We start from the raw sequence: 12,876 nt of genomic DNA, 5'->3' as shown, positions 1-12,876 counted from the left end.
GAATAGAATCCACAAAACATCCACAGCTAATGCCCAACGACTAATAAATATAATTTGCAAGATAGTGGGCAAATTCTCCATCCTAATGGCCTATCAAGTCATAGCTAATGGCTAACCAAATCAGGCCTAACGGTCTACAAATCAGGGCCTACAACCTTTCAAATTAGGACATAATGATCTATCAGATTCAGACATAACCACCTACGACTCCATCTTTATATAAAAAGATAACAAAGGGATCCTTAAGCAAGCAAGCCAAAGAGAAATAGTTCTTGCATTGTCTTCTCTCCCATTTCTCTTTTCGTCTTTCCTATTCTCAAGCTCACAAATTTAACCATCCAAAGGTCCCCCACCAAACTGCTTACTTATTAAATACCCAATTTCTGATTCTGCCTTTTCTAAGGCCCTAGAGTTTTTTTCTGCTTCTTCCATTTGAAAGAATTAAGAAGGGTTTGGGCTTAAATATAGAGCCCATTCCCTTTCGAGCTAAGCTCAGATATTTCATTGGCTCCATCCAAGTCCAAGCAAGGTTTGACACAGGTCCTGAATCAAGCCCAAAGTTCGAAAAACTCTAGTTTATCTGCTTCATTTTTCTTAATCTTCCTGTTTAGTATTTTCATTTTTTAAGCAACCTAGTAGATTTGATGCGTACTCATAGGCTAACACCATCTGTATTTAAATATGCTTTTCTCTTAAACATATTATAATTTTTTGTCCATTGAAACCATTCATTTATGTAATCATTTGCCACGTATCTTTATCAGGTTTAGGCCAGTCCAGTTTTGACCCAAATAGATAATTCAGGCAGGTCTAATCGGATTTAGGCTAGACTCTGATCTGGATTTTCAAAAATTTTCAGATCTAAGCCTATTCGCGATCAGACTTAGGTAAGGACGTGACCCAGTCCAATCGGATTCAATTTTCAGCTCTACCTTTAGGCGGCACGCTGGTCCCGTGACAGATCGAAAACGATGTGCCGGTTTTGTTGTTTAGAAAAATGCTCGATGAGAACTATGTACGAGATATGCCAATATTTTCATTAATCATGATGTGGTAGAATCATTTGGAGATATTGGCTAGCGTCATGGATGTGTCCCTGAGACGTGCACTTCCTGCCTTCGGACAAGTTTACAACCCAAGCCTTGTTGTTTCATTGGATGTTTACTTTTTTTTTTTTTTTTTTTTTTTTCTGATAAAATTTGTTGTTATTCCATGGTTGATGCATAAGCCGTGACGTACAATCGGGGAAAAGGAAAATGAATCTATCCGATTTGCGGTCAGGAAGTGAAGCAGCAACCAATGCCTGTCTGTTTCGTCCGTTAAAATGAAATGGCAAGTAAGTTAGCTGGGGCAAGAACCAACTATCAAGTGGTCATTCGGGCTCTATTCCCTCGGTCATACAGCCTGGAAAGGGTTATGCTGGTGAGTGACAATTGAAGCTTCATCGTGAAACTGAATGGTAGAAACCAATTAAAAACTAAAAAATTATTGACTAAAATGATTCGATAGAAATCAATTAAAAATTAAAAAATTATTGGATAGAATAATTTTAATATTAATATATATACAGAAGAGCATTCAACAACAAATCAGTATATCATTCATTTGAAAAAAAATATATTGTTATCTAAATTTGGTTAAATTTTTTTAATAAAAAAATTATATTGTTAATGATCAATTAATAATTTTTATTATTTAAATAAAAAATAATTAATTATTTTGAATGATACGTTGGTTTATTATTAGATGATGACAGAATCATTCTAATTAATATTTTTTTAAAAAAATTAGGAATCAGAATGCCAATAAGCCAGTCGGATAGGACAATTCACGTGGTTTTGTGCTGGTTGGCTTTTGGCGAGCAAATGATGATTGGTTGAAGCCCTCATAGTGGAGTACCTTCTGACGTAATTGATGCTTCACCTGAGTGCTCTGTTATTGCCGGAGGACAACGAAGGCACCTATTATTTGTTAGAAAAAAATACAGTGATATTTTTTAAAATTATCTTATTTATATTTGAATTCAAAAAAAATTAAAATTATAAATAAATTTTAAAATTATTACAAACCATGTCAATCACCTATTTGGATCTTAACATCATTAACAGAATCAAAAAAAAAATAAAAATATTCTCATCTCAAAAAAATTATTTTTTATCATTTATCTACTTGCACAAATTTTAAAACATCCCATTTTATATCATTTATCCATCCGCACAGATCTTAAAGCATCCCATATGTTGTCATTAATTTGCTGGCATAAATTTTAAAGTACTTCTATCTCAATTATTCATTTGCATGCACAGATCTTAAATATCTGTATTCCGTTTCATCTATTTATTTATACAGATCGCAAAGCACTCTATTTATGTTTCATTTGCTTGCACAGATCTCAAAGTGCTTTATCTACGATGCATTCATCCGCACAAATATCAAAAACTTGGCCCCTATTATCTATTCATCCACATAAGTCTTAAAACACTTAGTTCTCTATCATCAATTTACTTGCAAAGATCTTAAAGCATGCTATCCTTGGTCATTTATCACCTACATAAATCTTAAAGCACCCTATTCTCTATCATCTATTCGTTTATGCAAATCTTGAAGCATTTATCCTTTATCATCCATCCATTTGTATAAATCTCAAAATACTTTGTCTTCTATCATCTATCAGCTTACACAAAATTTGAAGTACTCTATTATTTATCAATCATCAATTTACATATATTTTGAAGTATTCCATCTTTTATTATTCATTTGCTTATACAAATCTCAAAGTTGTCCATCCTCCATCATTCATCTTTTTGTACAGATCTTAAAGCACTTCATTCTCTATCATCTATCTATCTGCACGGATCGTAAAACATATTTTTTGTCATTCTCTATCTGCACAGATCTCAAAAGCTCATATACTATCATTCATATGCCTACAAAGATCTTAATGCATTCCATATCTTATTATTTATTTATTTACATAAATTTTAACTCAATCTATCTCCTATTATTCATCTATTTATACGCATCTTGAAGTACTTCAAACTTTATCATCCATCTACTTGTATAAATTTTAAAAGATGATATCATATATTTGTTGGCACCGATCTTAAAATGGTACTTTTGCCCTTTTCCCTTAATTCCCACTAAAACAAGAGCTTCTTCTAATAAGAAGGACAGTCCGGAAATTTTTTAAAAATTAACCTACGAAGTGATCTTCATGTGATAGCATTTTATAACGAAGACGGATGGCTGGCCATTTTGTAATGATTTCAAAGTTTAAGGATCCATTTGCAACGTTTAAAATGTTTGAGACCTAAATGCAAATGAGCCAAATTTTAACGGATATCCCCTGTACTTTTCCAATTTGTTATTAGGGGTACTAAAGATAATATAAGTCTCTTAGCAGCCGACCTAGAGCTTCAGTTGCATCCATGGCTCCAAAAACTCCAAGACTGGTCGTGCCCATAGATATGAAGAAGAAGCCATGGGAACAAAAGCTTCCCCTCCATAATCGCTGGCACCCTCACATACCTCCTGTTGCAGATGTAACGGAAGGGGAAATCTTTCGAGTTGAGATGGTAGATGCTAATGGTGGTCAAGTTGGCGATAACGATTCCGCTGCAGACATCAAATTTGCAAACCTCACTGGTGTAAGAAATATTACCTTTTTTTTTTTTTTTTTTTTTTGCTGAAGTTTAAGAAGTGTATGGTTGCATATTTGCATCATAACTTCTGATTTATGTGAATCCAACAACCAAGGTGCACAGCATGATTTCCTGTCTTGTGAGTTAAAAATATGGCTTTAATTGTTTGAACGTATTAAAAATTTTGTGGAAGAATGATGTTTAATATTAAAGAAAATTTAACAAATGGAATCTTGATTGTCTGCAGGGCCATTATCTTAGTGGGCCGTTAAGAGTTTTAGATACCAAAGGAGTTTCAGCGAAGCCTGGTGACCTTCTTGCTGTCGAAATCTGCAACTTAGGTCCACTTCCAGGGGATGAATGGGGTTATACAGCAACGTTTGATAGAGAAAACGGTGGTGGCTTCTTAACTGACCACTTCCCTTCTGCAACAAAAGCAATTTGGTATTTTGAAGGAATATACGCATACTCCCCTCATATTCCAGGTATACCTCGCTGTCCCCTGCTCCTCCTTTCCCCACAATTTCTGAGTAAAAAAATTCCAGGAGGTAAATTAGTTTGAGAATGGCCGAGCCTGGACAATATTTCACTCTTACAAGAACATTGATCTTTGCTCGACAGGTGTTCGCTTTCCAGGTTTAGCTCACCCTGGGGTAGTTGGAACTGCGCCTTCACCTGAACTTTTGTCTATTTGGAATGAAAGGGAAAAGAAATTAGCAGAAGAGGGCCCTGGGTCTGTAACATTATGTGAAGTCGTGCATCAACGGCCACTTGTAAGCCTACCGACTGCAAAGAATTGCCTTCTTGGATTGGTAAGAATACTGCTGAGAATTATGCTAATTTAGTATAAAGATGACAGCAGCAGTGCTGCTTGCATTACTTTAGTAATACGAAGTCGGACTTGACTAACATCGGCACTGGCCGTCCCTGGCAGGGCCCGACCCAGGCCCATCGAGCCAAGATCCAAACAGGCCGCATCAGGTATGACCCATTTACCCCGAACCCTGGTCTGGCATGATCTAGGCTTGGGATTTGACAGACCATGCTAGACACGACCCGTGGCCCATCAAACCCGCGGGCCTGACATGCGGCCCCTTTTTTTTTTTTTTTTTTTTTTTTTTAACTCAGCCCTTTGGGCATGGGGAGCTGCGAGGGCAAGGGTAGGATAATGTTGGCAGAACCCTGGTCTGGCATGATCCTAGGCTTGGGATTTGACAAACCATACTAGACACGACCCGTGGCCCATCAAACCCGCGGGCCTGACATGCGGCCCCTTTTTTTTTTTTTTTTTTTTAACTCAGCCCTTTGGGCATGGGGAGCTGCGAGGGCAAGGGTAGGATAATGTTGGCAGAACCCTGGGGGGCGCAGCAGGGGACAGGGTTAGAGGAGCCTTTTTTTTTCTTTTTAATTTTTTTCTAGTAGACCACGACATGGAGGCTGTAGGAGGCAGTCGTGCGGGATGAGGGAGGCATGGGAGGTGTCTGAGACCGAGGAGGGGAGGCGAGGGAGATTGGTGGCGCTGGGGGAGGAGAGGGAAGACGAGGGGGGTTGGTGGCATCAGAGCCGAATGAGGGGAAAAGAGGGAGTTTGGTGGTCATGCAGAGCCAGATGCGGCGAGTGCAGCATAGACGATCGCGATTTGAGTCTCATGTGGCGGGAGGTTAGGGGGAGGGGGTGAGGCAGCGAGAGGAAGGGAAGGGGGGAAAAAAAAAGAGCCGTGCTGTGCCTGGCTTGCGGGCCGTGCCAACCTAGGCCCTTATGGGCCGTATCGGGCCTGAACCGCGGACCGCAAACTCTCAGCCCAACCCGACCCCTTCGTGCCAGGCCGGGCCACCCATTACATGGCCCGGCCCGTTGCCCATGTCTAGACTTGAGTGTCAGGATTTTAGGTTCTGGCATGCACATAATGGCTTCTCCGATTATGCTGTTTTAATTTTTCTAGTCTGCTAGCCAAGCAGTTTCAAGTTCCCATGTATCATTGTTTTTTTTTTTTTGGACTGCAACCATATACAAAATATAAGGTCACAGATCCGTTTAAAGCATTATAATCAGCTGAGCCAAAGTAATTCTACTCGAAAGTCCCATCTGAACTTAAAAAATATTTTAGTTTTCAACAGATGTAAGAAACATGAATGCTTTATTTGAAAACAGTAGGATCAGAATTCACAGAGAAGTAAGGATTGACCTTTTGCAAAGCAGGTATCAAGAAGAACAAAATGGCCTTTCCATTCATTACTGATTTAACTAGGAGTTGCAAACAGTTCCGAGACAGGTATAATTTTTCACAAGAATGTCTTTTAGGATAAGATGATAAGTGACATTGTGAATGCATAAATTCTTACTTAGTTATAGAAGCAACAATACATTATAAATAATCAGGATACAATCTTTGAGACTTGCAATTCAAAAATAAGTTTCCTACATTTGAGAGAATGTGGGTGCAGCAAACATACTGCTTTCCATATTCAGTCTGACAATCTAGAAGGAAAACCGAACAATGATATAAAAGTGGTATAAGAATAGCGTCATATATTCAACTGAAAATTTCAAGAGTTCATCTCTCCCCAAAAAAAAAAAAGAAAAAAAGGACCATAACAAGGCATTTAGCCATTATCGAGTTTATAGGGAGGAAGCAAAAATATCACCAAATGTAAGGATATCTTGTTGCATCATATGCATATATCAGTATGCTCATTGATCTTATGCACATTGAAGATGAGGGGCTCCGAGCATTTCGCATACATTATATATTATATGCAAGGGGTTATACCCCATTTTGGTTGTATGATGTGCCTATGTGGTACTTCGTAGTGTACATGAAAGACACAACAACTTTGTAAATAGTGACTTTTTATTGCACACCAGAAACTTCATCTATCTTTCCATTTTAGTACTACAGATTGATTTCTTAATAAAAAAACACTAAATAATTAGACTCAAAAAAAAAAGAAAAATCAAGTGTTAAAACTGAGACATGGAATTATAAAAAGCAACACGGGAAAATTAATCCCCCCCCCACCACGTACATCTGCCCCTCTATACCATTTTAGTGGTTTATGAGGCCAAATACCAGAATATTATGGACCTTTTTTTAATTTTTTAGTGAAACTATATTTTGGTAATACCATAATATTTATGACTCAAACCCTCACATGCAAAATTATCTGTAACAAGTCCAACAACCTTAATTAAATTCTTACTTTTCCTCCTAATCTCCTAAAATTGCATACATCACACAAATAAAAGCATATCTAATTCTTACTTCCATGCATTATAATCTCCTTGCTCCTCAAATATTAACCAAGTACTCAATATTTCTGATCCAAATTCACCTCATTTTGTTCCGAGTTGCACATTCAACTCCCAATATTTTTCACAAAATCATTTTGAGAACTTAAATTGTTTCACAAGAAATCTAGAATTAAATTTATTTTATTATTTTACAAAATATGTACGACCCACATCTTACAAGATTCACTAAATATCAACACCTTCATGCAAGTAGCTTTATATTTGTGGCTGACTTACGGTCCCCATTTACCATTAAAAAAAAAAAGTTTTATATACATCCTCTTGACAGGTTCTCCACTTTGTACCATTATGGTTGCCAGGAAATGTTTACAGTAAAAAGGATAAATAAAGTTAAGCCTAATTTGAAATATAAACAATCTGCAAAAACTGTTGATGGATTGCATGAATTTTATTTATAATAATCTTTTCAAATTTATATTTCTGCCTAGTTAGAACCGGAACTAAGCAATATTTTATCCATGCACATATGAAGATTGAAGAAGGAACACCAGAATGGGAAAGGATTGCCAATGAGGCTGCAAGGACAGTCCCTGGAAGGGAAAATGGAGGCAATTGCGACATCAAAAATCTTAGTAGGGGTTCAAAGGTATATCTTCCAGTATTTGTAGATGGAGCAAATCTTAGTACGGGTGACATGCACTTCTCTCAAGGTGATGGTGAAGTTTCTTTTTGCGGAGCGATAGAGATGAGTGGATTCCTTGAGCTCAAGTAACATTCCAATTTCTTTCTCATCATAAAACCATTTCTCCTTTTCCTATCATGGCGCATACATTTAGTGATAGACAAATAATAATTCTAAAGAAATAGAGAATCTAGCATAATTTTCTTGTAAAAAAGAAAAAGTGAGGGGTTGGAAGGGGCAATGATTAAGGTGAGTGTTACGTGAGTTAAATATTATTCTTAACCATTAGTATTGCATAAATATCATTCCTCAGAAGATCAGCAACCGTCTCCACAAGATACCTCACAGCAAGAAATAAAAGAGAAATCTGCAACCAGCCCCTAACAACACCTTTAAAGTACTTCCATGAATCAACTTACTCCAACTACACAAGAAATCAGCAAACAAGCCTATTTCCATTTTTGTATTATAAGTGAGTATAATTCATAGACACTGACACAGCTGTTAACTTCAACATCACTAAAAACACATGGACCGTGCCAATGATTAGAAACAATGTCCAGGAAATTTCCAAACTTACAGAACATTGAAGTAGTCTGAGCAGCATTATATTTCTAGTTAGCTTATCTGGTTCAAATGCCAAGATACCAAAATGTTTTGTATCAAAAAACCAGACAAAGATAGTCATGCTTATATGCCAACCATGTTGTACTAATGCTTGCAGTAATTTGAAATGCATTCGTGTTTTTCAGGTGTGAGATCATAAGAGGAGGAATGAGAGAGTATCTAACACCCATGGGCCCCACCCCACTACATGTAAGCCCAATCTTTGAGATAGGGCCTGTGGAGCCTAGGTTCTCAGAGTGGTTAGTCTTTGAGGGCATCAGTGTGGATGAGGCTGGGCGGCAGCACTACCTAGATGCCACAGTTGCCTATAAGCGTGCTGTCCTCAATGCCATCGACTACCTCTCAAAATTTGGTTACTCCAAAGAGCAGGTAGGTAATCAAAACTTTGCTAATTCCAGCCCCTCTCATTCTCATCTTACCACAATCTAGCATTTCATGCTCTTAAGAGTGATAATAGCCATGGGTTGTGAATGCGTCCTACTCAGGTTTATCTACTACTGTCTTGCTGCCCCTGTGAAGGGAGGATTTCAGGAATTGTGGACTCGCCCAATGCTGTCGCAACACTTGCCATCCCAACTGCCATTTTTGATCAGGTTGGTAGTCCAGTGCTTGTCAATGATCCTCTCCTATATAACCCTGCCCTTAAATTATAAAACTTGAGCCCCCGGACTAGCTCCCTGGTGTTGTATCTCTTCTGGATATGACTGCCTTCGTCATGCCTCTCCGTTTGAGCAATAAACTCCATCATGAACATAAAAGGGATGCGTGCCAGCTTCTGCAGAAATGACATTCATTTTGCAGCAGCACTTAAAAGAGATCAAATGCAAAAGACACTCAGGCCCTCTCTAGATACCTGTCACCACACGCACCTCAGGATGATATTACAGATGCTCTTTATAGGAGCTTCTCAATTAGAAATTCATATTACTGCTGCAAAGCTCTTTCTCCAAGAATATATAAATATATCTTAAGGCAGAAGTTCACACTCCCCAGCAGCCAACTCAACTACTCTAGCTATCTTAAGTATTTAGCTCACTCAAAGTCTCAAGGAGACTTTCAAGCAACAACTGATCATAATTAATCTTGTGCTTTTGTTTTTTTTTTCTTGTATGTGTGACTATGATGCAATGGGAGGAAAGGACATACGCCCAAAGTCTGGAAAAGTACCAGTAGGACCGCCAATTGTGAAGAGAACACCAGATGTCCTAAAGTGCACATATGATGGAAATTTGCCCATCACGCCAAACCCAGGGGCAGCAGTAAGTCGACTTAGTGATGGTTGAGGATGTTGTTTTGTATCATTTTGTGGTTTGAAGATAGCTCTTGTTATGGTTCTGAGTGCTACTATATAGATCTTCCTAGTCTGGACACTGCAAATACTATCGTCGATTGCCCCATGCATGAATTGCCACTTGCCCACTTTCAGAAGGAAAACACCAGGGTTCAAAAATATTATTGGTTAACTGTGGCATATTTCTCTTACGGTGAACATAAATATTTAATCTCTGTTGTGGATCCATGGTAGTTGTCTAAATCAGTAAAAATACTTTCACCATTGACGTCTAGAGTGTCCATGTAATGTAGGAGCCACGCAGAATTGTCGCAAAAACACTGTAAAATGTCATACTGAACAGATCAACGCAAAAAATTATGTCAAGAAAGCAATGTATTCGTTAAACCATAAAATATATAAACAATACGTACACATACAGGCTACAAGCTCTGATCCAATCATTCGGATTTCAAAATTCCAACTCATTTATGTATAAAATACTGAATCAACTTTTAAGTACTACATGATGACTTGTGTCGGTTGTTTAAGGTACTGATAGGTAAAATTGGCATTATTTTTGTTTTCTTTCTACAAGACCCCACTGTATATTAGTTTCCATATGATGGTTCTGTTAACGAATGAACAAATGAAAACAGCCAGCCTTATTGATCTATGCACTGAGATGTCACATGACAATTCAAATGCGCCAAGAATTGGCCATTAAATTTCTTTGAAGCAAGTGGCACCAAGCATTGCCGTTATTTCCAAGAACGCACATCAACTAACTACAACTATACACTGAAGTACAAACCGCGAGGAAGAAAATAAAGAAATACTTACAGCTAAACAAAACAACAAACGCCGAGCGAGCGCCAGCGACGTTGACGTCCGAGGGCTCCACCTTTCCAATCTTGCTCGCCAGATCCCCATCCCTCGAATCAATGTCAGACAATATCATTATAATTGAAGAGAAGGGATGACACAATTGTGGAAGGATGGAAGGACAGGAGGGGGAGGAGAAGCAGGAGACAGACCTGGTGGCTCCCAGGCCGGGTTTGTGGGGTAACGCGCGCACGCACTGGAGACCCTGCAAGGGAAACCAGTTCATTCGAACGGCTTATGTGGCATTAGAAGATACTGCAACAGCCAACAGGACAGCGCAGTCCGTAGGCACTAATTTTGTTTAGAGCCTACTCAAATGTGATGTCCTTCGTCTTTAATTAATGGACAACTCAGATTTTGTTGGGATCCTCTGAGGAATATTTTAATTATTTTATTATTTATTTATTTTTGAACATCGAAATTAGATATCAACTATTTAAATTTTAATTAATTGAAGTGATGATATACATGGCTGGATAAATATTTCAAAGATTAAAATTATTTCAACATTGAAACTAATAACAAGTTTCGTAATTAAATTAGATTTCAATTTTTTAATTTTTTTTTTCAAAAAACTTTCTTCTTGGGTCACTGAAAGTGGAGAAGCCACGAATTGCGGGAGCATAGGGAAGGAGAAGTCACAAGGAGAGATAAATGGAGGAGCCAGAGGCGAAGGCATGGGAGAGGAGACACGGAGAAATTGTGGGCAGAAGAAGATAGAGGAGCCGTGGATGGACAGAAGAGAAAGAAGAAAGAAGTAGCGAGTGGGTGGCATTAGGATGGGGTGGGTGTGGAGAAATCCTGACAGAGAGAGGTGGAGAAGCCGCGAGAGAAAAAAAAGAATAATAATAATAATAATATATTATTTTTTAAAAAATAATAAAATATATAAAAATAATATTTTAAATATTTTTATAATAAAATATTATAAAACAAATCCGGACAACTATCATGAACTCGAGTACAAGCTTTGCCTCACCAAAAATTCCAAACGGTCTCCCTCGTAGACACATGTCATGCAATCTAGCTATGTTGGACATGGGTCATTCTCCTTTGGTGAGGTCAAGGCCCCATCACATAGATCTAATGCAATGGGTCATGGATCTTAGATCTTGGAGTAGAATAAAAGAACTAAGAAGGATAAACAGTAATACTTCAAAATTCAGATCTAAGCCCTCAACACCAGATGGCTAGGTTAGATCAAGATCTTCAATCACATAACAAGGTCCGTTTACATTAGATTGAAGTCAAGATGACACTCACTCTTTTAGCCCTACCTTGCATTCGATGAAAGCTTTTTGATGAAGCCAAGTTAGTAACCATACGACTGTTCTTATTTCAACTTGTAGCAATTTAGCATCTAGCATGAGCTCAATGTGCTAAACTTAAAAACAATGACTGAATGTCACTCATTGGATCTTATGATGGATAATTCTATGGACCATACGGTCATTGTTTTTGTGGATTGGGTATGCCGAGAGCAATTTCATATGCTATCTACACAACTCTTTTCATTAAGTATTAGGACGTCTTCAGGGGATGTTTGGTAGTATATAATTATGAGAGGATTATATATAATTTTGCAATAGATAATCAGATTATACTGTTTGTTTTGTTACTTTCACAAATAATGCTGTATTACATATAATACACCATTATCTCAAAAAGAGATAATCTGATTATCTAGGAGGAGGTGACTATGTGATTATATATAATCTTACAATCCTACAACCTTGCAACAAGATAACTTCAGGATCAAAATATCCTCATTAAAATAAATCAAAATAAATTATGGGTAGTCCCAGTTGGTGAAAATAGAAAAGAAAACATAATGAGTGATGTCATGAAAAATAATTGATCCTAAAATTAAGTTGTTCCTTTAAAAAATAGACAATAATCAATAAGCAATGATGGGGATACTTTGAAAAAATTAGATTATATTTCATATAATCTAAATTATATACCAAATACTGTAATTTGGGATTCTCTGTAATTTTACAACAACATTACTGCACATACCAAATACTGCAATATAGAATTCCCTGTAATTTTATCAGGTAATCACATTCCCTCTGCAATCACATTATCATAGCAATATTACCTATGTAATGCATCAAATGCCACCTCAATGCATTAATTTTGAGATGCTGCATGTTAGATGTGATTGTTATGCCCAGCAAGTTTTGATCGCAGAATGTTGTTTGTATTTTTTTTTTTATTTTGGTAAAGATGGATTATTCATATAAGTCTTATGTGAATACATCTAAGAAAGTCAGAAAATAAAACATCCTTAAAAGGCCAAAAAATCAACCCTAGATTAGTACACAAAAGATCTTCGGTGTGCTCCGTAATATAAACCGCAACCCAATTAGCTGTAGTATTCATCTCTCGGAAGATGTGCCTAATAGAGAGACTAGCACACCCAATTAGCAAGATAGAGATGTCCTGCAAGATATAATGAGAAACAACTACCTGCATGCTCCCCAGCACACCAACATGGCAGAATCATCCTCAATGAC

At 37.4% G+C, this 12,876-nt stretch overlaps 1 protein-coding gene across 1 annotated transcript; it reads left to right on the top strand.

Annotated features, from left to right (window-relative positions):
* Positions 1–3,403: 3,403 nt before the first annotated feature.
* LOC140855632 (uncharacterized) lies at positions 3,404–9,636 on the top strand. The gene is made up of 7 exons (XM_073251832.1): positions 3,404–3,647; positions 3,889–4,126; positions 4,263–4,453; positions 7,426–7,661; positions 8,328–8,571; positions 8,688–8,795; positions 9,342–9,636. The coding sequence occupies exons 1-7, from the start codon at positions 3,429–3,431 to the stop codon at positions 9,483–9,485; spliced, it is 1,380 nt and encodes a 459-aa protein (XP_073107933.1). The 5' UTR covers positions 3,404–3,428; the 3' UTR covers positions 9,486–9,636.
* The last annotated feature ends 3,240 nt before the right edge of the window (positions 9,637–12,876 follow it).

Source organism: Elaeis guineensis, chromosome 2 (assembly GCF_000442705.2).
Source record: "Elaeis guineensis isolate ETL-2024a chromosome 2, EG11, whole genome shotgun sequence".
Taxonomy (NCBI): Eukaryota; Viridiplantae; Streptophyta; class Magnoliopsida; order Arecales; family Arecaceae; genus Elaeis; species Elaeis guineensis.
The sequence above is the reverse complement of the archived record's forward strand: the minus strand, read 5'-3'. Positions and strand labels throughout refer to the sequence as shown.

What these genes read in the sequence shown, in the direction of transcription:
- LOC140855632 (XM_073251832.1), top strand. Translation starts at nt 3,429, where the DNA reads ATGGCTCCAAAAACTCCAAGACTGGTCGTGCCCATAGATATGAAGAAG. An exon ending in AGTGGATTCCTTGAGCTCAA is followed by an intron (nt 7,662 to 8,327) that starts GTAACATTCCAA and finishes CGTGTTTTTCAG; the next exon opens with GTGTGAGATCATAAGAGGAG. An exon ending in CAACTGCCATTTTTGATCAG is followed by an intron (nt 8,796 to 9,341) that starts GTTGGTAGTCCA and finishes ATGGGAGGAAAG; the next exon opens with GACATACGCCCAAAGTCTGG.